This window comes from Macaca mulatta, chromosome 13, assembly GCF_049350105.2.
Source record: "Macaca mulatta isolate MMU2019108-1 chromosome 13, T2T-MMU8v2.0, whole genome shotgun sequence".
NCBI lineage: Eukaryota > Metazoa > Chordata > Mammalia > Primates > Cercopithecidae > Macaca > Macaca mulatta.
Window position 1 is genome coordinate 101,061,290 of NC_133418.1, and position 25,943 is coordinate 101,087,232.

Genomic DNA, 25,943 nt, shown 5'->3' on the forward strand with positions numbered 1-25,943 from the left:
TGACCACACAAAAACTTGTATATAAATGTTCATAGTAGCATTATTCGTAATAGCCCAAAATGTGAAAATGAGTTGAACAGGCAAATACATAGAGACGGAAATCCATAGAGATAGACACAAAGTGGATTCATGGTTATGTTAGGGCTGCAGTGAAGGGAAAAATGGAGAGTGACTTCTAGTATCTGATTTTTTTTTTTCTTTCAGCAATATATTTGGCTTTTGGGGGTGATAATGATATTCTGAAATTAGACTGTGCTGATGACTGTAAAACTCTGTAGACGTATTAAAAATACTGAACTATATACTTCAAAGGGATGAATTTTATGGTAGGTTAATTATATCTAAACAAAGCTGGGTTTTTTTTTTTTTACATAAGTACAAGAAAATAGTCAAAAATATTTTTCATAGTGGCAAAGTTTAAAATACTTGGCTGGGCATGGTGGCTCACGCTGGTAATCCCAGCACTTTGGCAGGTCGAGGCAGGAGGATCGCTTGAGCTCGGGAGTTTGAGACCAGCCTGGGTAACATAGCAAGATTTCATCTCTACTAAAAATTTTAAAAAAATTAGCTGGGCATGGTGACACACACCTATAGTTCCAGTTATTTGGGAGGCCGAGGTAGGAGGACCACTTGAGATGGGGAGTTTGAAGCTGCAGTGAGCTATGATCATGCCACTGCACTCCAGCCTCAAAAAACATAAAAACAAAAAAATCTATGTTGCCAAGAACATTTAAGTATATATAAAAATTATGGGGCACTGTTGTGATAAAATAATATTCAGATATATTGAAATATTTGATGATGATTTTAAAATTGTTTTAAACATAAATATATATGTAGTATATATATGCATCTATGGACAGAAATGATAGAATGAAATTCAACAAAAATGTTAACAATAGTTACTTGTGAGTGGTTAAATTATAAGTGATTTTTAAGTTCTTTTTTTTTGAGACAGAATCTCGCTCTGTCACCCAGGCTGAAGCGCAGTGGCACCATCTTGGCTCACTGCAACCTCCGCCTCCTGGGTTCAAGCAATTCTCCCTGCCTCAGCCTCTGAAATAGCTGAGATTACAGGCGCCTGCTACTTTGCCCGGCTAATTTTAGTATATTTTAGTAGAGATGGGGTTTCGCCATGTTGGCGAGGCTGGTCTTGAACTCCTGACCACAGGTGATCCACCCACCTCGGCCTCCCAAAGTGCTGCGATTACAGGCATGAGCCACAACGCCTGGCTGATTTTCGAGTTCTTAATACTTAAAAAAATTTTCTAGACCAAGCATGTATAATACTTAAGATTCATAAATATATAGTAAACATTACAATTTTTTTTTTTTTGAGATGGAGTCTGGCTCTGTTGCCCAGGCCAGGGTGCAGTGGTATGATCTCGGCTCACCACAGCCTCTGCCTCGCGGGTTCAAGCGATTCTCCTGCCTCAGCCTCCCGAGTAGCTGGGACTAACAGGCATGTGCCAACATGCACGGCTAATTTTTGTATTTTTAGTAGAGATGGGGTTTCACTATGTTGGCCAGGCTGGTCTCGAACTCCTGACCTTGTGATCTACCGGCCTCAGCCTCCCAAAGTGCTGGGATTACAGATGTGAGCCAGTGTGTCCGGCAACAATTTTTTTTCTTTTAAAATTTTTATTCATTAATTGGGCAGCCTGCCAAGCCAGAGAAGGGTCAGAGAGAGTTCTACCATGATTATTTTAAAGACTTTAAAGATATTTAAACATAAATATTAAATAATAAAGAAAATGAGGTATTAGAAAATACTTAGTAAATTAGTTTAAGTAAGATTTGAGTTGATCAGAATTCAAGTTCCTAAACTTTCTTCAAAATTATAGTTGTTGGCTGGGCGTAGTGGCTCACACCTGTAATCTCAGCACTTTGGGAGGCAGAGCAGGCAGATCATCACTTGAGGTAAGGAGTTCGAGACTAGCCTGGCCAACATGGTAAAACCCTGTTCTTTACTAAAAATATAAAAATTAGACGGGCACCGTGGCAGGCACCTGTAACCTCACCTACTCGGGAGGCTGAGGCACGAGAATCACTTGACCCCAGAATGCGGAGGCTGCATTGAGCTGAGATCATGCCACCGTACTCCAGCCTGAGTGAAAGAGCGAGACACCATCTTGAAAAAAAACCTGTAGTTGTGGTTCTCTTAAGAAAATTCATCTTATAAAAATGTGAATGTACAAAAGAAAAAGTGTATCTGTGAATGTGTAGGGGGTGTGTGAACATTAACATAGATTCTTTCACCAAAAAAAAAAAAAAATGCCTAAAGTATCTTCCTATTACAAAGATTACTTACCCCACCTTGTTTTTGTTTTGTTTTGTTTTTGAGATGGAGTTTTGCTCTTGTTGCCCAGGCTAGAGTGCAATGGTGCAATCTTGGCTCACTGCAACCTCCGCCTCTTGGATTTCAGCCATTCTCCTGCCTCAGCCTCCCGAGTAGCTGGGATTACAGGCATGTGCCACCACACTTGGCTAATTTTGTATTTTTAGTAGAGATGGGGTTTCTCCATGTTGGTCAGGCTGGTCTGGAACTCCCAACCTCAGGTGATCTGCCCGCCTCGGCCTCCCAAAGTGCTGGGATCACAGGCACGAGCCACCATGCCCGCTGCCCCCCATCCCCTGCCTTTTTTTTTTTTTTGGAGACAGGGCCTCGTGCTGTTGCCCAGGCTGGAGTGCAGGATGCAAGTATGTCTCACTGTAGCCTCAATCTCCCACGTGCAAGCAATCCTGAGTAGCTGGGCTGGCTGGGTAATGTTTTTTTTAAGTAGAGATAAGGTCTGGCTATGTTACTACCCAGGCTGGCCTTGAACTCCTGAGCTCAAGCAATCCTCTCGCCATAGCCTGCCAAAGTTTTGGGATTACAGGCTTGAGCCACCACACCTGGCTACTCACCCTTTTTTGATGGAGTTCAAAAACTGCTGACTGGCACCATCGGAATAACTTCTGAAATCATCGTTGACGGTGAATCCGTTTTTCCATAATTTTATATTTACATCTACCTGCAAAACAGTAGGAAACAAAATGCATCATGTTAATAAAATGTAGTAGGATTGAATGTTCTTTGAAAATTTCTTCTATCACTATTCAAGCTGGGTAGGGTGGTTCACTCCTGTAATCCCAGCACTTTGGGCACTTTGGGAGGCTAAGGCACGACTGCTTGAGCCTAGGAGTTGGACACCAGCCCTGGCAACATAGCAAGACCCAGTTTCTACAAAAAATTAAAATCATTGATATGGTTTCGCTGTGTCCCCACCAAAATCTCAAGCTGAATTGTATCTCCCAGAATTCCCATGTGTTGTGGGAGGGACCAAGGGGGAGATAATTAAATCATGGGGGCCCATCTTTCTCATGCAATTCTTGTGATAGTGAGTAAGTCTCACAAGATCTGGAGGGTTTATCAGGAGTTTCCACTTTCGCTTCTTGCTCATTTTCTGCTGCTGGTGCCATGATCATGAGACCTCCCAGCCATGTGGAACTGTAAGTCAAATTAAACTTCCTTTCTTCCCAGTCTCGGGTATGTCTTTATCAGCAGCGTAAACATGGACTAATACAACTGGCTTCATAAACATTAAAATATAAGGAGGAGGTGATGTTGGGCGAGGCATAGAATTGTGTAATCAGGAGAGAGGAGAATACTCAGGATTATAGATTCCAGAGCAAGAGCAGTAGAGTTCCCCAGTGGACAACCAGTCCACTGAAGGAAGGAGGGTTTCACCACAGTCTTCTCTTAGAAAAATTTTAACTTGTGGGCCAGGCATGGTGGCTTTCGCTTATGCTGTACAGTTGTATGGTATTTATACTTTTACAGATACAAATAACAATTGATTTAATCCCCAATTGTAACATAACTATGTTAGAAGAATGGGAAGAGGTGATTTGGGGAGAGGGGGAAGGTAGAAAAAGAGTTAAATCCTTATTATCTATAATACAAAGTGAATACATAATTCAAAAATCTGAAAAATCAAGAACTATCACTATTAGCATATTATCAGAAACAGAAAGCTCGTGTCAGTAGAAATACCTAAGAGTTATAACTTGTTGCCTCTGGAAAGTAGATGTGGCCAGATGCAGTGGCTCATGCCTATAATCCTAGCACTTTGGGAGGCCAAGGCAGGCGGATCACCTGAGGTCAGGAGTTCAAGACCAGCCTGACCAACATGGAGAAACTCCGTCTCTACTAAAAATACAAATTAGCCAGACGTGGTGGTGCATGCCTGTAATCCCAGGCTGAGGTAGGAGAATCGCTTGAACCCGGGAGGCGGAAGCTGCGGTGAGACAAGGTCGCACCATTGCACTCCAGTCTGGGCAACAGGAGTGAAATGCCAACTTAAAAAAGAAAAAAGAAAGTAGATGCTAGGGCCAAGGAGTAACAAGTCTGCTACTTTTCAACATAAGCCTTTTACAACTAATAGATTAAGTTTTAATTTGAAAACCAAATCAGAGTGAAGGGATTTTTCATAAATACTTTTTTAAATGTCTCAAGTCAAAAAATCAGCTGGGGTCTCGTAATTGGTACCATTCGCAGTCTGCTTTGACATGTTATTTTGATTGAAAAATTTTTTTTTCTTTTTCTTTTTTTTTTTTTTGAGACAGAGTCTCGCTCTGTCCCCCAGGCTGGAGTGCAGTGGCCAGATCTCAGCTCACTGCAAGCTCCGCCTCCCAGGTTTACACCATTCTCCTACCTCAGCCTCTCGAGTAGCTGGGACTACAGGCACCCGCCACTTCGCCCGGCTAGTTTTTTGTATTTTTTAGTAGAGACGGGGTTTCACCGGGTTAGGCAGGATGGTTTCGATCTCCTGACCAAAGTGCTAGGATTACAGGCTTGAGCCACCGTGCCTGGCTGAAATGTTTTTTTAAAAAACCAAACCTCTTACAGTTATGCAGTTAGAAAAAGAAGTATTTTAATAGCCTTCCCAGGATATTCTTTGACACTTCATCAAAATTTAATAAGTAGTAGTAGTATCTCAAAAGTTAGTTGAGAATCTGAATGTGGAATCTGAAACTTACCAACCATCTTTTCATATACTTGTTACATTAAAATCTTTTAGTATATGTGATTCTTTGGCTCTTTTACTCATGCATCACTTTATAACATCATATATTGGTCATTTGGAAAATACTGGTTTTCTTAATTATGCAGATCTTCCAACTGCTGACACATTTAATTACATAATAAAATTTATATTTATCAAAATGACACTAATCTCACTAGGAAATTCCTTAAGTTTTGAGAAACTGTCAAGGTATGGTGGCTTTTTCTTTTCTTTTTTTTTTTTTGAGACAGTCTTGCTGTGTTACCCAGGCTAGAGAGCAGTGACACGATTTTGGTTCACTACAACCTCTGCCTCCCAGGTTCAAGTGATTCTCATGCCTTAACCTCCTGAGTAGCTGAGATTACAGGTGTGCATCACCAAGCCCAGCTAATTTTTTGTATTTTTTAGTAGAGAAAGAGTTTCGCCATGTTAGCCAGGCTAGTCTTGAACTCCTGGCCTCAAGTGATTCACCCACCTTGGCCTCCCAAAGTGGTGGGATTACAGGCGTGAGCCACCAAGCACAGCCTATAGTGGCAATTTTCTGAAAGTGTTATTTTCACTTAAAAAGTTGGTTAAGGCCAGGCGTGGTGGCTCATGCCTGTAATCACAGCACTTTGGGAGGCCGAGGAGGGCAGATCACAAGGTCAAGAGATCGAGACCATCCTGGCTAACACGGTGAAACCCTGTCTCTACTAAAAATACAAAAAAATTAACCAGGTGTGGTGGTGGGCACCTGTAGTCCCAGCTACTGGGGAGGCTGAGGCAGGAGAATGGTGTGAACCCGGGAGGCGAAGCTTGCAGTTAGCCGAGATCATGCCACTGCACTCCAGCCTGGGCGACAGAGCGCGACTCCGTCTCAAAAAACAAAAGTTGGTTAAATAAAAATTTATCATTTTCAACAGCTACTGTAAGTTGTTTTCCTTGAAGTGTCAGGCTCACTTCATTCATTATTAGAAACTATCTACCAGGCAGGGCTGGGCGCGGTGGCTCATGCCTGTAATCCCAGTACTTTGGGAGGCTGAGGTGGGTGGATCACAAGGTCAGGAATTCGAGACCAGCCTGTCCAACATGGTGAAACCCCATCTCTACTAAAATGTAAAAATTAGCTAGGCATGGTGGTGCATGCCTGTAATCCCAGCTACTGGGGAGGCTGAAGCAGGAGAATGGCTTGAACCCAGGAGGTGGAGGTTGCAGTGAGCCGATTGTGCCACTGCACTCCATCCTGGGTGACAGAGCAAGACTCTGTCTCAAAAAATAAAAAAATTTAAAAAATAAAAATAAAAAAAAAGCCAGACGCGGAGGCTCACACCTGTAATCCCAGCATTTTGGGAGGCCAAGGCAGATGGATCGCAAGGTCAGGAGAGCGAGACCATCCTGGCTAACACTGTGAAACCCTGTCTCTACTAAAAATACAAAAAATTAGCCAGGCGTGGTGGCGGGCGCCCATAGTCCCAGCTACTTGGGAGGCTGAGGCAGGAGAATGGCGTGAACCTGGAAGGCGGAGCTTGCAGTGAGCCAAGATCGCACCACTGCACTCCAGCTTGGGTGACGGAGCGACACTCTGTCTCAAAAAAAAAAAAAGAAAATATCTGCTAGGCCAGGTGTGGTGGCTTACGCCTGTAATCCCAGAACTTTGGGAAGTCAAGGCGGGCAGATCACAAGGTCAGGAGTTCGAGACCAACCTTACCAACATGGTGAAACCCCATCTCTACTAAAAACACAAATCATTAGCCAGGCATGGTGGTGCGCACCTATAATCCCAGCTACTAGGGAGGCTGAGGCAGAAGAATTGCTTGAACCTGGGAGGCGGAGGTTGCAATGAGCCGAGATCTTGCCATTGCACTCCAGCCTGGGTGACAGAGCAAGTTGGAATATCCATAGTCTGTATGTAAACCATTCTTTCTTGCAGAAACAATATGCCATGAAAAAGCAGACAGTTTGTTGATCTCAAATAACTGCACCTTTCCTTGAGACACTTCTGTGTATTATAGAAATACTTTATGTATACTTTGCATTTTGTCACACAGAATATTAAGATGTATATTGAAGGTTTGAGATACATAATTAATTAATTAAATTATTTATTTATTTATTTTGAGACCAAGTCTAGCTCTGTCGCCCAGGGTGGAGTGCAGTGGTGCAATCTCGGCTCACTGCAACCGCCACCTCCCAGATTCACGCAATTCTCCTGCCTCAGCCTCCTGAGTAGCTGGGCCTATAGGCATGCGCCACCATGCCTGGCTAATTTTTGTACTTTTAGTAGAGACCGGGTTTCATCATGTTGATTAGGCTGATCTTGAACTCCTGACCTCATGATCTGCCCGCCTCAGCCTTCCAAAGTGCTGGGATTACAGGCATGAGCCACCAACCCTGGCCGAGATACAAAATTTATAAATTCTACTGCTTCATCAAGGACATTCTTAATTAAAATTAGTTTCTTTTCCCCCTTGGAAGTATATGCAAAGAATAAAGTACAGGTTGAATATCCCTTATCTGAAATGCTTGGGACCAGAAGGGTTTTGAATTTCAGATTCTGAAATATTTGCTGGTTGAGCTTTCCAAATTCAAAACTCAAAATCTGAAATGCCCCCAATGAGCATCTCCTTTGAGCATCATGTCAGCACTAAAAAAATTTTGGATTTTGAAGCATTTTGGATTTTTGGATTCGGTGGGTTTGGGATGTTAACCTGTAACTGCCAGCAGTTTGTTGCCACTGCCTTGATTCCTGCTAAGGTGTTGCAGTTTTACCCACCACTACTTTTGCAGTATCAGTGCAAAATGAACAGTTAGTTTTTTACTTTACCCTACCCTTACCTTACCAGTCAGGGTCTCACTCTGTCACCCAGGCTGGAGTACAGTGGTACGGTCATGGCTCACTGCAGCCTCAAACTCCTGAGCTCAAGCAATCCTCCCAACTCAGTCTCACAAGAACCTGGGACTACAGGCACATGCCACCATGCCCAGTTAATTTTTTTATTCTTTTGTAGAGATGGGTCTTGCTTTATTGCCCAGACTGGTTTTTAACTCCTAGGCTCAAGTGATCCTTCTGCCTCAGCCTCCTAAAGTGCTGGGATTATAGGTGTCCCTAGCTTGTGAACATAGTGAAAAAGGGAAATAATATCTATTATGAAAACAGTTTTGGCCTCATACCTATAATCCCAGCACTTTGGGAAACCAAGGCAGGAGAACTACTTGAGCCCAGGAATTTGAGACCAGCCTGGGCAACAAAGCAAGACCCAATCTCTACAAAAGAACAAAACAATTAGCTGGGCATGGTGGTGTGTGCCTGAGCTGCAGGCTACCCAGGAAAGCCGAGGCAGGAGGACTGCTTGAACCCAGGAGCTTGAGGCTGCCGTGGGCCAAGATCGGATCGAGCCACTGCACTCCAGTCTTGGTGACAGAGAAAGACCTTGTCTCAGACAAACAAAACAATTTTGACCTTAGGGACCCTCTAACAGATCCATATATTGAGAAACACTGGAAGAAAAAGAAAAGTAATAGACATTTATTTACCTGTTTCTTCTGTTCAGTGGGAGACACGCATTTGGAACCAACCTTCTGAGCTTCCTCAAAAAGGCTATCAACAAAATATTCACAATTTGATTGTTGATTATTACTAAGAGGTTGATTATCAGATCCTGTTTCACAAACCCTAAATAAGATAAAGAAAAACAGGCACTATTAACTATTAGGTCTCTAAAAATTTACTTACTTTGTTCTAGTTAAGGATATTGAACTTAGATGCTATGTGCATGTCTGTAGTTCAGGCCCTCTTCTAAGTTAATATAATCTTGGGGAAGTCATTAACCCCTTTTTAGTTCAGAGCAGGGTTTTCTCAGCTTCAGCTCTATTAACATTTAGAAATGAATAAGGCTTTGCTGTTTGAGGTGTCCTGTGCCTTGGAGATTGGGATCCCCAATCCCTAGGCCCATGGCCTGTCAGGAACCAGGTCGTACAGCAGGTGGTGAGTGACAGGCGAGCAAGCAAAGCTTCATCTGTATTTACTGTCACTCCCATCGCTCACATTACCACCTGAGCTCTGCCTCCTGTCAGATCAGTGGTGGCATTAGATTCCCATAGGAGCATGAACCTGTGAACTGAGCATCCAAGGGATCTAGGCTGCATGCTCCTTATGAGACTCTAATGCCTCATGATCTGTCGCTGTTTCCCATCGCCCCCAAATGGGACCATCTAGTTGCAGGAAAACAAGCTTAGGGCTCCCACTAATTCTACATTATGGTGAGCTGTATAATTATTTCATTATACATTACAATGTAATAATAATAGAAATAAAGTGCAAATAAATGTAATGTGCTTGAATCATTCCAAAATCATCTCCTCTTCTCCCCCCACAGGTCGGTGGAAAAACTGTCTTCCACAAAACCAGTCGCTGGTGCCAAAAAAGTTGGGGATCACTGTTGCAGATGTTTAACAGTATCCTTGGCCTTTACCCATGAGATACAACAAGTAGGATCCTCATCCCTGGCCCATCCCCAATCCCCAGTGTTGTAACAACCAAAAACATCTCTTCACATTGCCAAATGTGTCTAGGTGCAAAATCTCTCCAGGTTAAAAACCACTGGTCTGGAGTAAAAAATGTGTGGTGTTTTCTTTGTTTTTTCAGGTTTTTTTGAGACAAGGTCCCTCTCTGTCACGCAGGCTGGAGTGTAGTGGCGCGATTTCAGCTCACTACAGTCGCAACCTCCAGGGCTCAACCAGTCTTCCCACTTCAGACCCCCAAGTAGCTGGGACTACAGGCTTGCACCACCATGTCCAGCTAATTTTTGTAGAGATGGGATTTCACCATGTTGCCCAGGCTGCTCTCAAACTCCTGGGCTTCAGTGATATGCCTGTCTTGGCCACCCAAAGTACTGGGATTACAGGTGTGAGCCATTGCTCCTGGCCAAAATGTGTTATTTTTAAAGGGTTCAAAATGGGTTTAAAAGGGATTACTATGCATTTTTTGGTAACAGAAAACACTCTTGAACTAAAGGGGATAATGCATCAGCAACAATTGCATTTTTGCTCCTTTGCACACTTCAGAATATTTCCCACTGAAGACTTTATTTATAGTGATTTATTTGTTTATTTTTGAGACAGAGTCTCATTCTGTCACCCAGGATGGAGTGCATGATTACAGCTCACTGCTGCCTCAACCTCCTGGGCTCAAGTGATTCTCCCCCAAGTAGCTGGTTCTATAGGCGCACATTGCCACAGCTGGCTGAGTTTTAAGAATGTTTTGGAGAGGCTGGGCACAGTGGCTCCTGCCTGTAATCCCAGCACTTTGGGAGGCTGAGGCGGGTGGATCACAGGGTCAAGAGATCGAGACCATCCTGGACAACGTGATGAAACCCCATCTCTACTAAAAATACAAAAATTAGCTAGGCGTGGTGGCGCATACCTGTAGTCCCAGCTATTCAGGAGGCTGAGGCAGAAGAATCGCTTGAACCTGGGAGGCGGAGGCTGCAGTGAGCCGAGATCATGCCACGGCATTCCAGCCTGGCGACAGAGTGAGACTCCGTCTCAAAAAAAAAAAAAAAAAAAAAAAAAAAAGAAACATTATCTAAGATTCTGTTTGCTAGAAAAGATGGTTTCTGGTTGTTCTCTTTTGAAATCACACAGGAAAGTTTATAAAAGTACAGAAATATGATTTCTCAAATTCTATAAATAATAACAATCACACTTTTATACCTCTTATACTGTGCCAGGAAATATAAGTTAGAAACTGTTAACTTACCACCATACTACTCTGTCTCCCAAGTCTGTGATCCTAACCATGACATCTTATAAAGAACTATTCTAAGTACCTTACGTGTGCCAACTCATTCAAATCCTCACAATGACCCTAAAAGGTAGGTATTATTTTTATCCCCATTTAATAGATGAAGAAAAAGCTTAAGTAATTTGCCAGAGACCACAAAGCTATTAGAAGGCAGTGCTAGGAACTGAACTCAAGCTACCAGTGCCTCTGCTCTTAATCACTATGCTAGACTGTCATGGAAAACAGCCATCACTGAGCCTTGGCGTGGTGGTGCACGTCTGTAGTCACTTGAGGAGCATCACTTGAGGCCAGGAGTTTGAGGCTGTAGTGTGCTCTGACTGAGCCCACTAGAATGCAGTGACTAACCACTGCATTTTAGCCTGGGCAACATAGTGAGACCTTGTCTCTTAAAAAAAGAAAAAAAAGGCCATCACTATATTGTTACTAAAATGCTGATACTCAGGGCAGTGCTTTAACTTAGGTATACATTTTTTTCCTTCCCTAGGTAGTCCTCTTGTATATACTCTTAAAACACTCCACATTATCACAAAGTATTATGCCTTTTCCAAAGCAATGACATGATACCTCTTACACAGAAATAGTTACACCCTAAGATGGTTTCTTATAACACTAGTGATTTTCCCCTCCCTTTAATCAGCATAGTCACATAGCAGTATAGCACACTGTCTAAAAGTCTGGGCATTGCTGTTTGTATTTAAGTGCCTTCATTTAGTCACACTGACAATGGGTAAGAAACTTAACTTCTATGTGATTTGCTTTGCTTGCAAAATACAGATACCACCACTTATTTCACATGGTTGTTGTGAAGATTAAATGAAAACATATATAAAAGCCTTTACATGGTATATAGTAAGTACCAGTATACACACTGGCACACAGTACACTCTCAAATATTAGTAATATCATTATAACCATTTTATGTTTTCTGGTATTTAACTGTTTCTTCTGTTCAGATGGTAGTTGGTGCTCCATCAGTAATTACTAAATACAAAGCCAACAAAGCTGAGCATCCAGAGTAGCTGAAATTTTATTCCTTCATGTTATTTATTTAATGTGTAAATTCTTTTTTTTTTTTTTTTTCTTTTTTTTTTTTTGAGACGGAGTCTCGCTCTGTCGCCCAGGCTGGAGTGCAGTGGCGCGATCTCGGCTCACTGCAAGCTCCGCCTCCCGGGTTCACGCCATTCTCCTGCCTCAGCCTCCCGAGTAGCTGGGACTACAGGCGCCCACAACCGCGCCCGGCTAATTTTTTGTATTTTTTTAGTAGAGACGGGGTTTCACCGTGGTCTCGATCTCCTGACCTTGTGATCCGCCCGCCTCGGCCTCCCAAAGCGCTGGGATTACAGGCGTGAGCCACCGCGCCCGGCCTTAATGTGTAAATTCTATTAAACTTCATCATGTGAATTCAAATTACTCAAATATTTATTGAGTATCTACTACATGCTAGGTGACAGGGAGATATGAAGATGAGTAAGAAACAGTCTATGTTTATAAGAGGTTCAGAGTACAGTAGAGTGGAGTGGAGATGTATAGTAGGAAATAGTTATAATAGAAAATACAGCCAGGCACAATGGCTCATGCCTGTAATCCCAGCATTTTGGGAGGTCAAAGTGGGAGAATTGCTTGAGCCCAGGAATTGGAGACCAGCCTGGGCAACATGGCGAAACCCCATCTCTATAAAAAAAGAAAATAATTAGCTGGGCATGGTGGTGCAGCCTGTAGCCCCAGCGACTTGGGAGGCTGAGCCCAGGAGGCCAAGGTTGCAGTGAACTGAGATCATGTCAATGTACTCCAGGCCTGGGCAACAGAGTAAGACCCTGTCTCTAAAGAAAAACAAAAACATTAAAAAAAAAAAAAAAAAAGAGAGAGAGAGAGAGAGAAAATAACTGGTAGGCCGGGTGCGGTGGCTCATGCCTGTAATCCCAGCACTTTGGGAGGCCAACGTGGGTGGATCATGAGGTCAAGAGATCAAGACCATCTGGCCAACATGGTGAAACTCTATCTCTACTAAAAATACAAAAATTAGCCGGGCATGGTGGCAGGTGCCTGTAGTCCCAGCTGCTTGGGAGGCTGAGGCAGGAGAAATGCTTGAACCTGGGAGGCAGAGGTTGTAGTGAGCCAAGATCACGCCACTGCACTCCAGCCTGGCAACAGAGCGAGAGTCCGTCTTTAAAAAAAAAAGAAAGAAAATAACTACAATAAGAGATATAAAATACAGTTCAGAAAACTGGGGCGCTCTGGCTCCATTGAACAGGTGGTAATGGGTTTGTTTCACTTTTGAGTGTATACGCACAGGAAGAAACAGTAGCAAAGGCATTAAGAACTGCTTTATGCCCCTAAAATTGATAACTTAGATGAAATGAACCAATTTTTTATAAGGCACACTCTATCAAAACACACACAAGAAGGAACAGATAATATGAACAGGCTTATGGATACTAAGGGAATTAAATCAATAATATGTAACCTTCCAAAACAGAAGCACTGGGCCTGGATGATGTCACTGAAGTATTCTACCAAAAATTTAAGAAAGAAATAATACCAATTCTCTATAACCTCTTCCAGAAAATAGAAGCAGAGGGAACTTTTTTTTTTTTTTTTTTTTTGAGACAGAGTCTCGCTCTGTCGCCCAGGCTGGAGTGCAGTGGCCGGATCTCAGCTCACTGCAAGCTCCGCCTCCCGGGTTTACACCATTCTCCTGCCTCAGCCTCCCGAGTAGCTGGGACTACAGGCGCCCGCCACCTCGCCCGGCTAGTTTTTTTTTATTTTTTAGTAGAGACGGGGTTTCACCGTGTTCGCCAGGATGGTCTCGATCTCCTGACCTCGTGATCCGCCCGTCTCGGCCTCCCAAAGTGCTGGGATTACAGGCTTGAGCCACCGCGCCCGGCCGCAGAGGGAACTTTTAACTCATGCTACAAGGATAACACTATGCTAATACTAAAACCAAAGACATTACAAGAAAGGAAAGCTACAGAAAATTTATCATGAACATATATGCAAAAATACTCAACAAAGTATTACCAAACAGAATACAACTATATATAAAAAAAAAAGTAAACACCACAACCGTGCAGGATTTATCCTAGGTATGTGAGGCTGCAGTGGGTTAACACTGAAAATCAATTCATGTAATCTATCACATCACCAGTCTAAAGAAGAAAAATAATATAATCATATCAACATATGCAGAAACAGCATTAGACAATATCTAACAACCATTCATAATAAAACCCCCACAAACTAGGAATAGAAAGGGAACTTCCTCAACTTGGTAAAGAATGTCTGCAAAAGCCTCCATCTAACATCATATTTAATCACGAGAAACTAGACACTTTCCCACTAAGATCAGGAACAAGACAAGGATGTTGCATCTCACCATTCCTCATCAGTGTTGTACTGGAAGTCCTAGCTAATCCAGTAAGATAAAGAAAGGAAATAAAATGTATACAGATTGGAAAGAAGGCTGGGTGCAGTGGCTCATGCCTATAATCCCAGCACTTTAGGAGGCCGAGGTGGGAGGATCCCTTGAGCCCAGGAGTTTGAGACCAGCCTGGGCAACATAGGGAGACCCCATCTCTATAAAAAAAAAATAAGAAAAATCAGCCAGGCATGGTGGCACATGCCTATAGTTCCAGTCTCTCCAATAGCTAATTTTTGTATTTTGTAGAGATGAGGGTTTACCATGTGCCCCAGGCTAGTCTTGAACTCCTGGGGTCAAGAAATCTGCCTGCCTTGGCCTCCCAAAGTGCTAGGATTACAGGTGTGAGCCACTGTGCTCAGCCAGTAAACACGTCTTAAAATGTCAGGAGTTCCCATAATACTAAAAGTACAGAAGTTTCAGGTGAGGGACTTTCTAAAAGAACACTTAAAATGAGACCTAACCTCTTAACATATTTTTAAGTGAACAATAAAGTGTGGTTAACTATAGGTACTATGTTGCTCAGCATATCTCTAGGATCTATTCATCTTGCTTAACTGAAACTTTATGCCCACTGATTAGCAACTCCTCATTTTCACTTTCCCCTAGCCCCTGGCAACCACCATTATATCCTCAAGGTTCATCTATGTTGTTGCATACTGCAGAATTTCCTTCTTTCTCAAGACTGAATAGCCGGGCATGGTGGCTCACGCCTGTAATCCCAGTACTTTGGGAGGTCGAGGCGGGCAGATCACTTGAGGTCAGGAGTTTGAGACCAGTCTGACCAACATGGTGAAACCCTGTGTCTACTAAAAATAGAAAATTAGCCGGGCGTGGTTGCACACAATTGTAATGCCAGCTACTTGGGAGGCTGAGGCAGGAGAATCACTTGAACCTGGGAGGCAGAGGTTGCAGTGAGCTGAAATTGTGCCATTGCACTCCAGCCCAGGCAAGAAGAGCGAAACTCTATCTCAAAAAAAAAAAAAGACTGGATAATATTCCATTTGGGGTATGTATTATATATTCTTTACCCATTCATCTCTTTTCGTGATTTTTTTTTTTTTTTTTTGAGACAGGATCTGGCTCTGTCACCCAGAATGGAGAAGTGCAGTGACATGATCATGGCTCACTGCAGCCTCAAACTCCTAGGCTCAAATGATCCTCCTGTCTCAGCCTCCTCAATAGCTGGGTCTACAGGTATGTGTCACCAAGCTGGCTAGTTTTTAAATTTTTCTTTTGTAGAGATGAGGTCTCACTATGTGAACCAGGCTGGTTTCAAAGTCCTTCCCTCAAGGGATCCTCCTGCCTTGGCTTTCCAAAGTGTTGGCATTATAGATGTGAGCCACTGCACCCAGCCTCTTCAAGATCCTGATTCTAACTCCTTTGGATAATATCCAGAGGTGGGATTCCTGGATCTATTCAGTAATCCATTCTGTGGCAATTCTATTTTTAATTTTTTGAGGAATCTCCATATTGTTTTTCATAGTAGATGCACCATTTTGCATCCCCATCAACAGTGGACAAGGGTTCTCTTTTCTCCATATCCTCACCAGGACTAACTCTTTTGTTTTTTGATAATAGCCACCCTGATAGGTGTGAGGTGATTACACTTATTTTGATTTGCATTTCCCTGATGATTACCAGTGACATTGAACATACACCTGTTGATCATTTGTATGTCTTCTTTGGAGAAATGTCTATTCAGACGTTTTCTTCCATTTTTCTTTCTTTCTTTTTTTTTTTTTTTCTGAGACACTGTCTCGCTTTTTCACCCAGGCCGGAGTGCAGTGGTGCTATCTTGCCTCTGCCTCCCAAGTAGTTGGGATTACAGGCATGCGCCACCATGCCCAGCTTATTTTTGTATTTTTAGTAGAGATGGGGTTTCACCATGTTGGTCAGGCTGGTCTTGAACTTCTGACCTCGTGATCTGCCCGCCTCAGCCTCCCAAAGTGCGGGGATTACAGGTGTGAGCCACTGAACCTGGCATTTTCTTCCATTTTTCAGTTGGGTCATTGATATGGTTTGGCTGTGTCCCCACCCAAATCTCATCTTGAATTCCCATGTGTTGTGGGAGGGACCAGTGGGAGGTAACTGAATCATGGGAGCAAGTCTTTCCCATGCTGTTCTCATGATAATGAATAAGTCTCACAAGATGTGATGGTTTTAAAAAGAGGAGTTCCCCTGCACAAACTCTCTCTCTTTGCCTGCTGCCATCCATCTTAAGACGTAACTTGCTCTTGCTTGCCTTCTGCCAGGATTGTGAGGCTTCCCCAGCCATGTGGAACTGTAAGTCCAAAAGCACTTTTTGGCCGGGCGTGGTGGCTCATGCCTGTAACCCCAGCACTTTGGGAGGCCGAGGCGGACAGATCACCTGAGGTCAGGAGTCCAAGACCAGCTTGGACAGCATGGTGAAACCCCATCTCTACTAAAAGTACAAAAATTAGCCAGGCATGGTGGCAGGCGCTTGTAATCCCAACTACTCGGGAGACTTTAGGTAGGAGAATTGCTTGAACCTGGGAGGCAGAGGTTGCAGTGAGCCGAGATCATGCCACTGCTCTCCAGTCTGGGTGACAGAGCAAGACTCCGTCTCAAAAAAGAAAAAAAAAAAAAAAAAGAGGCCGGGTGCAGTAATTCATGCCTGTAATCCCAGCACTATGGGAGTCCGAGGTGGGCAGATCACGAGGTCAAGAGATCAAGACCATCCTGGTCAACATGGTAAAACCCCATCTCTACTAAAAATACAGAAGTTAGCACCTACAGTCCCAGCTACTTGGGAGGCTGAGGCAGGAGAATCACTTGAACCTGGAAGGTGGAGGTTGCAGTGAGCCGAGATCACGCCATTGCACTCCAGCCGGGTGACAAAGCAAGACTTCATCTCCAAAAAAAAAAAAAAGAAAAAGGCAGTTTTCTTTTCATTTTTCCCTGGGCCATTGTTTTTAACAAAACATTTTTACAAATCCATTTTTGTTACAAAGAAAATTATAAACTATCACCTATATTTTTGTGTAGGTACTTTACTAAATATTTTACTTAAAATTCAAAGTACAGGCCAGGCATGGTGGCTCGTGCCTGTAATCCTAGCACTTTGGGAGGCCGAGGTGGGCGGATCACCTGAGGTCAGGAGTTCGACATCAGCCTGGACAACATGGTGAAACCCCGTCTCTACTAAAAATGCAAAAATTAGCCAGGTGTGGTGGCGCACAACTGTAGTCCCAGCTACTTGGGAGGCTGAGGCAGGAGAATTGCTTGAACTTGGGAGGCGGAGGTTGCAGTGAGCCAAGAGTGTGCCACTGCACCACAGCTTAGGTGACAAGAGCAAAACTCCATCTCAAAAAAAACAAAATCAAAAAAATTTCAAAGTACTGATACATGCTCTACAACATAGGTGAACCTTGAAAACATTATGCTAAGTGAAAGCAGTCAGTCACGAAAGACCACATATTGTATAACTGCATTTATACGAAATGTCCAGAACAGGTAAATCTGTAGAAATAGAAAGCAGATGGGCCAGGCGCAGTGGCTCACACTTGTAATCCCAGAACTCTGGGAGGCTGAGGTGGGCAGAACACCTGAGGTCAGGAGTTTGAGACCAGACTGGCCAATATGGTAAAACCCCATCTCCATTAACAATACAAAAAAAATTAGCTGGGCATGGTGGGGCGTGCCTGTAATCCCAGCTACTCAGGAGGCTGAGGCAGGGGAACTGCTTAAACCTGGGAGGTGGAGGTTGCAGTGAGCTGAGATCATGCCATTGCACTCCAGCCTGAGCAAAAAGTGAGATTCCGCCTCAAAAAAAGAAAGCAGTTTCATGGTTGTCAGGGGCAAGGCATAGGACAATGGGTGGGATTGCTAACGGATATGGGGTTTCTCTTTGGGGTAATATAAACGCGTTAAAATTGACTATGGTAATGACTGCACAAATCTGTGAGCATACTAAAAACTATTGAACTATATATTTTAAGTGAATGAATTATATGGTATGTGAATTATATTTCAATAAAGCCATTTTAAAACAGGCCTGTTCTAAGTTAATTTTACCATTTCAAATCATTCAATTTATCGCTGTGCAGAAATGAGTTAATATAGCAGATCTGATTGCTATCTTTTGAAAGACTTGCTTACAAGGTTAGTCCTGGGCTGGCATCTGCAAACTTGGATTTGTTTTTTTTTTTTTTTTTTTTTTTTGTTAAGACGGAGTCTCGCTCTGTCAGCCAGGTTGGAGTGCAGTGGTGCGATCTCGGCTCAGTGCAAGCTCTGCCTCCCGGGTTCACGCCATTCTCCCGCCTCAGCCTCCCAAGTAGCTGGGACTACAGGCGCCTGCCACCACGCCTGGCTAATTTTTTTTTGTATTTTTACTAGAGACGGGGTTTCACCGTGTTAGCCAGGATGGTCTCGATCTCCTGACATCATGATCCACCCACCTTGGCCTCCCAAAGTGCTGGGATTATAGGCATGAGCCACCGCACCTGGCCACATCTGCAAACTTGAATTTCTAGAAGGTTCCCATCATCCTAAATTTGTAAGGATGGCTCAATGTACAGTTTGTATAAACAATGTGATTTATATTGAACTCCTACTTTCCTTATGAGAGTCTGAAATTTTAGGATGTGACTAGCTCCCACTATAAACTCTAGGCTCATCTCCAATGAACTTTCCCGGTAGACAGTATTTCACATGTATTTGTCACAACTTGTTACTGGGGGAATTAAGTACATCCTGGGCGACTCCACTGGGTGAGGACCCCTGGAAGCTTGTGCCTGGTTTTCCCCATGCACTTTTTCCCTTTGCTGATTTTGCTTTGTAACCCTTCACTGTAATAAATTATAATCAGGAGCATAACTACATGCTAAATCTTACAAATTCTTCTAGTAAATCATCAAAACTAGGGGTGGTCTTGGAGACCTCTGACACAACTTCACAATTATTTATTTATTTATTTTTTGAGACGGAGGAGTCTTGCTCTGTCACCCAGGCTGGAGTGCAGTGGTGTGATCTTGGCTCACTGCAACCTCTGCCTCTAAGGTTCAAGCAATTCTCCTTCCTCAGCCTCCCAAGTAGCTGGGATTACTGGCGCCCACCACCACGCCTAGCTAATTTTTGTATTTTTAGTAGAGATGGGATTTTGCCATGTTGTCCAGGCTGGTCTTGAACTCCTGACCTCAGATGATCCACCTGCCTCGGCCTCCCAAAGTGCTGGGATTATAGGCGTGAGCCACTGTGCCCGGCCAACAACCTCACAATTATATAATTAGCATCAAATATTTATGTAAGCCTATAAACACCTGAGTGAAAAAATAAATAATAGGCCAAGCATGGTGGCTCACGCTTATAATCCCAGCATTTTGAGAGGCTGTGGCAGGAGGATCGCTTGAAGCCAGGAGTTCTGAGCAATATAGTGAGACCACACTGCTACAAGAAATTTAAAAATTAACTGGGTGCAGTGGTATAAGCCTGTGGCCCTAGCTACTCAGGAAGTCAAGGTGAGATGATCACTTGACCCCAGGAATTCAAGGCTTCAATACGCTATGATTGTACCACTGCACTCTAGCCTGGGCAACAGACAACTTGTCTGTAAAAAGAAAAGAAAAGAAAAAAAAGAAAAAAGAAAAAAAGATACACACATAAACCTTTCAGATAGGTAGGTATTTATATCCTCATTTTATAGATGAGATATTGAGGCTCAAAGAATTTACCCAAGCTGCCTGAAGGCCAGAGAGATAATACAAGGCAGAGATGGGATTCAAGCCTAGGTTTATCTGACTCCAAAGCCATATTTCCACCATGACACTAAAATAGTATATCTATCACAAGAGGCTAATGAGGTAAACAGTTATTTAATTTGTCAAATAACAGAAGTAATGTATGAACACAGATAATTTAACTTTTTAAAATTAATAACAAAAAACATTCAGTAACTTCAATAAAATTTGTTTAATGCAGCTATGGTAAAAAAATTACTTCAACATAATAGATGACAATGAAGTAGTCATACATAATTAAAACTTAATCTACTATCTCTGCCAGTGAAATGTAACAAAAACACAGAATGATATTAACAAAGGCATTAACAAAGCAATTCAGTTTGAATTAACTTACCATTCTTGTTTTACACTTTTGAGGTTATCTACGTCTTTCATTCTCTTTTGCCTTACTGTAAAAGTAAAAAGAAAGTAAGTAAAAAAAAAAGTAAGAAGCTTAATATGTAAGTTACCATGTAGTCCTAAAATGTTACTTAAAAGGGTCTAAAGAAAAAGTGAGCAAACTCAAAGCTGTCATTTCCGTCTACAAAATAAAGCAATGATAGAAAATATATTTTCAAGTCTGATAATCTGAAAAAAGAAAGACTTCTTAAAACTTATGATGAAAAAAAGTATAATATACCATTTGACTTAGCCAATGAACGGGGCGTATGGCTCACATCTGTAATTCCAGCACTTTGAGAGGCCAAGGTAGGAGGATTGCTTAAGCCAAGGAGTTCAAGACTAGCCTGGGTAAAATAGTGAGACTGTCTCTATAAAAAATGGCTGGGTGCAGTGGCTCATACCTGTAATCCCAGTACTTTGGGAGGCCAAGTTGGGTGGGTCACTTTTTTTTTTTTTTTGAGATGGAGTTTCGCTCTTGTTGCCCAGGCTGGACTGCAATGGCACAATCTTGGCTCACCACAACCTCCGCCTCCCGAGTTCCAGAGATTCTCCTGCCTCAGCCTCCCGAGTAGCTGGGATTACAGGCATGCACCACCATGCCTAGCTAATTTTGTATTTTTAGTAGAGTCGGGGTTTCTCCATGTTGGTCAGGTTGGTCTCGAACTCCTGACCTCAGGTGATCCGCCTGCCTCTGCCTCTCAAAGTGCTGGGATTACAGGTGTGAGCCACCATGCCTGGCCGTGGGTGGATCACTTGAGGCCAGGAGTTAGAGATCAGCCTGGCCAACGTGGTGAAACCCTGTCTCCTCTAAAAAATATAAAAATTAGCTGAGTGTGGTGGTATGCACCTGTAGTCCCAGTTATTCAGGAGGCTGAGGCAGGAGAATCACTTGAACCTGGGAGGCAGAGGTTGCAGTGTGCTGAAATCACACCACTGCACTCCAGCCTGGGCAACACAACAAGACTCCGTCTCAGAAAAAAAAAAAAATTAGCCAGGCATTATAGTGCACCTGTGGTTCCAGCTGCTCGGGAGGTTGAGGTGCTGAGGTGAGAGGATCACTTGAGCCCAGGAGTTCAAGGCTGCAGTGGGCCATCATCATGCCACTGTGCTCCAGCCTGGACAACAGCCCTATGCATCTGCAGGCTCAACCAATCATGGATCAAAAATATTCAGGGAAAAAAAATAAGAAAAATAATACAGCAAAAACTAATACAAATTTAAAAATTACATAACCATTATTTACATAGTATTAGGTATTATAAGTAATTTAAAGGTGATTTACAGTATACAGGAGGATGTGCATACGTTATCTGCAAATAATATGCTATTTTATGCAAGGGACTTGAGCATCAGCAGATTTGGGTATCTATGGGGGTCCTGGAACCAATCTGGGACACCAAGTGACAGCTGTAGTCCAAACCACTGGTCTGCTGAGAAGGCCTGGAAGCAAAGACAGACCAGAAGCAATGAGCACACCAAGTGTCTTTATCTTGGTTTCTACATATTCTACTGTGTAAGGAGAATGTTTTTCCTAAATGGCTCCTTCGAGAAAAGGATAACTTCAGGAGGGGGCAGAGAAACATGAACATAGAACACTTTTGCCCCAGTAAAGGTACCCAAAGAATGATAAGGACAAGGCCAGGCGTGGTGGCTTATGTCTGTAATCCCAGAAATTTGGGAGGCCAAGGCGGGCGGATCACCTGAGGTCAGGAGTTTGAGACCAGTCTGGCCAACACGGTGAAAACCCATCTCCACTAAAAATATAAAAATTAGCCAGGCGTGGTGGCAGGCGCAAGTAATCCCAGCTACTTGGGAGGCTGAGGCAGGAGAATCACTTCAACCCTGGAGGCGGAGCTTGCAGTGAGCCGAGACTGCGCCACTGCACTCCAGCTCTCGTAACAGAGTGAGTGAGACTCTGTCTCAAAAAATAAACAAATAATAAATTAAAAAGAAAAAATGAAAAGAAAAAGTGACTCCAAAGCCACTCTGAAGGGGCTCCCATTGGGTAAATCTGGTAAACTGAACATCTAAAAAAATAACAATACTAGTGGATTATGCTCCATTGAATAAAACAAAAATATGTGAGTCTATACTACTAGATTTTTTTTTTTTAAATAAAAAAGATGAGGCCAGGTATGGTGGCTCATGCCTGTACTCCCAGTACTTTGGGAGGCCGAGGCAGTTGGATTACTTTAGGCCAGGAGTTCGAGACCAGCCTGTCCAACATGGGAAAACCCCATCTCTACTAAAAATACAAAAATCAGCTTGGCGGCCAGGCGCAGTGGCTCGCACCTGTAACCCCAGCCCTTTGGGAGGCCGAGGCAGGCAGATCACGAGGTCAAGAGACAGAGACCATCCTGGCTAACACAGTGAAACCCTGTCTCTACTAGAAAATATAAAAAATTAGCCGGGCATGGTGGCGGGTGCCTGTAGCTACTCGGGAGGCTGAGACAGGAGAATGGTGTGAACCTGGGAGGCGGAGCTTGCAGTGAGCGGAGATCACGTCACTGCACTCCAGCCTGGGTGACAGAGTGAGACTCCATCTCCAAAAAAAAAAAACATCAGCTTGGCATGATGACACATATCCGTAATCCCTGCTACTCGGGAGGCTGAGGCACGAGAATTACTTGAACCCAGGAGGCAGAGGTTGAAGTAAGCCAAGACTGCACCACAGCACTCCAGCCTGAGATGAACTCTTTAATAAACTCAACAGTAATGTGACATTACCATAACCAAAATACATTCCAAATACAGTAATACACTGTGTAACAACATTTTGGTTAATGACGGACTGCATATACAATGGTGGTCCCGTAAGATTATAATAGTATACTTCTACTATGCCTTTTCTATGTTGAGATACGTTTAGATATGCAAATATTATATCATACATACCATATGTTATGATACTTTACCATTATATCATAACTGCCTACAGTATTTGGTACAGTAACATGCTGTACAGGTTTGTAGCCTAGGAGCAATATTACACCATACAGCCTATGTGTACAGTTGGCTGTACCATCAGGTTTGTGAAAATACGTTGTATGACATTCACACAATGACAAAACTGCCTAATGACACACTTTTCAATATGCACCCCCTCCATTAAGTGACACATGATTATATATACAGATTTAAAATGTTTAAACTCCTTATTGAAAGAAAGTGAGAGAAAAAGAAAAAGGAAAATTAAACTCTTGAGGGTGACATCAGCAAAATGGAAGAATAGGTAGGTCCAGACACCTGTCCCCTCTACAGAAATATCGAAAGACAAGCAGAAACTCTTAGAACCAACTTTGTCAAAACTCTAGAAAATAGTCAAAGAAGGGTTACAGCAACCAAGGGAATGCTGAATCAAGAAAATGGCAACTTAAAAATGGTAGGCAAGTGGCCGGGCGCGATGGCTCACGCCTGTAATCCCAGCACTTTGGGAGGCAGAGGTGGGTGAATCACGAGGTCAGGAGATCGAGACCATCCTGGACAACATGGTGAAACCCTGTCTCTACTAAAAATACAAAAATTAGCTGCGTGTGGCGGCGCGTGCCTATAATCCCAGCTACTCGGGAGGCTGAGGCAGGAGAATTGCTTGAACCTGGGAGGTGGAGGTTGCAGTGAGCCGAAATTGAGCCACAGTACTCCAGTCTGGCGACAAAGCTAGACTCCGTCTCAAAAAAAAGGTAGGCAAGCTGGGCACAGTGGCACACCCCTGTATCCCCAGCTACTTGGGAGGCTGAGAGGCAGGAGATCATTTGAGCCAGGGAATTTGAGGCTGCAGTGAGCCATGATCATGTCAGCATGCTCCAGCCTGAGCAAACAGAGCAAGAATCTGTCTCTTAAAAAAAAAAAAAAAAAAAAAAAAAAAAGGATATGCAAAAATGGGCAAAGGACTTGTGTGAATAGACATTTTTCCAAAGAAGAAATAAAAATGGCCAATAAGCACATGAAAAGATGCTCAAAATCAATAGTTCCTAGAAAACACAAATCAAAACCATAATGAGATACTACTTCACACCCATTAGGACGGCTATTAAAAAGAAAACAAAAAGCAGAAAACAAGTGTTGGCAAGGTTGTAAAGAAATTGAAACCCTGGTACACTGCTGGTGGGAATGTGAAATACCACAGTTCTGAGGAAAACAGTTTGGTGGCTACAGCAATATTCATGAGAGCTAAAAGGTGGAAACAACCCAAGTATCCATCAACAGATGAATGGATAAACAAAATGAGGTGTACACAAGCAATGGAATATTATTCAGTCATAGAAGGAGTGAAATTCTGATACATACTATAACATGGATGAATGCTGAAAACATGATGCTACATGAATAAAAAACTCAGATACAAAAGGACAAATACTTTATGATTCCAAACATATAAAATATCTAGAATAGATGATTGATAAAGACAGAAAGTAGGACAGAGGTTACTAGGGATTGAGATGAATGGGGAAGGACCAGTTATTTAATGGGTAGTCCCAGCTACTCGGGAGGCTGAGGCAGGAGAATCACTTGTACCCAGGAGGTGGAGGTTGCAGTGGGCTGAGACCATGCCATTGCACTCCAGCCTGGGCAACAAGAGTGAAACTCAGTCTCAAAACAAAAAGAAAAAAAAAATTAGAATGTCTTCAATTTGCAACTTCTAATGCAATAATGAATCTAGGCAATGATATCAATGGCTGCTAAAATCACAGAGATAACCAGACAAAAAAACATGCCTCAGTGTAAAAGCTGGTACCACCATCTATTCTTGCCAAAAATGTGAATCTGAATCCATTCAAGTCCCTAGATCTAACTACCAGATTACAGGAAATATAGGGCACAAAGGAGCATAATCAGATGATATCGCAAGAATGCAATCAACAAAGTCCAGAATGTGGGAAATTCTTTAGGAAAAATGATCCATTTTCTTCAATACATGTATTACTAGGGAGAAAAAAGAGATGACAGTAGATTCCTTAAATATTTCAGAAACATATCAATGTATTACAATGTATGGACCATATTTAGATTTTGATTTAAACAAATCAACTGTAAAAAAACTTATAAAAGAATCAGTAACATCTGAATAGTGATGGGATATCTGATGTTATTTTGGAGTGATGATTAATTTTTAGGGTGTGACGATGGGACTGTAGCTGTAAGTTTTTTTAAGTCACTGCTTTAGATACATACTGAAATACTGACTGATGAATACTATAACTGGAAATTGCTTCAAACAATCAAGTGGATTGAGGAGTGGATGGAACATAATTAAAATGAAAATGGCCACGACTTGATAATCATCAAGCTGGGTAATGAGTAGACATGAGAGTTTACTGTTCTCTCCATTTTTATACACACTTGAAAATTTTCATAATAAAAATTGGAATGAAAAACTATACCCTAAAAATATATACACCTAGAGTGCTATACCGCCATTTCATTCGTTTTTTTTTTAAAGGCAGTACTTTTGCTCTATCATAAAATTACTCTTAATAACCTAAGAGTACCAGTAAATTCAAAGATTTGAATCCTTATGAAATATAACTTGCCTCTTACTCTCCAAACCCAAAATT

General features: G+C 42.5%; 1 protein-coding gene and 1 long non-coding RNA gene across 5 annotated transcripts in view; one reads left to right on the plus strand and one right to left on the minus strand.

Annotated features, from left to right (window-relative positions):
- The window catches only part of UBXN2A (UBX domain protein 2A), a 72,288-nt gene that overhangs the window by 17,452 nt on the left and 28,893 nt on the right, over nucleotides 1–25,943 (minus strand). For 3 of the 4 annotated variants that reach the window (XM_028831943.2, XM_015111809.3, XM_028831944.2), the window contains exons 2-4: nucleotides 20,342–20,396; nucleotides 8,562–8,700; nucleotides 2,908–3,014 (exon numbers count right to left, since the gene is read on the minus strand). In XM_028831943.2, coding sequence (XP_028687776.2) covers nucleotides 2,908–3,014; nucleotides 8,562–8,700; nucleotides 20,342–20,382 — 287 coding nt within the window. In that variant the 5' untranslated portion in view covers nucleotides 20,383–20,396. Of the gene's footprint in view, nucleotides 1–2,907; nucleotides 3,015–8,561; nucleotides 8,701–10,449; nucleotides 10,571–20,341; nucleotides 20,397–25,943 lie in introns of all 4 variants that reach the window. The other variant, XM_077960086.1, reaches the window with a different exon arrangement.
- Nucleotides 5,266–24,250, plus strand: LOC144333902 (uncharacterized). Its single transcript, XR_013403035.1, has 3 exons — nucleotides 5,266–5,691; nucleotides 6,381–6,514; nucleotides 22,833–24,250. It is a non-coding gene; the product is annotated as an uncharacterized LOC144333902 (long non-coding RNA).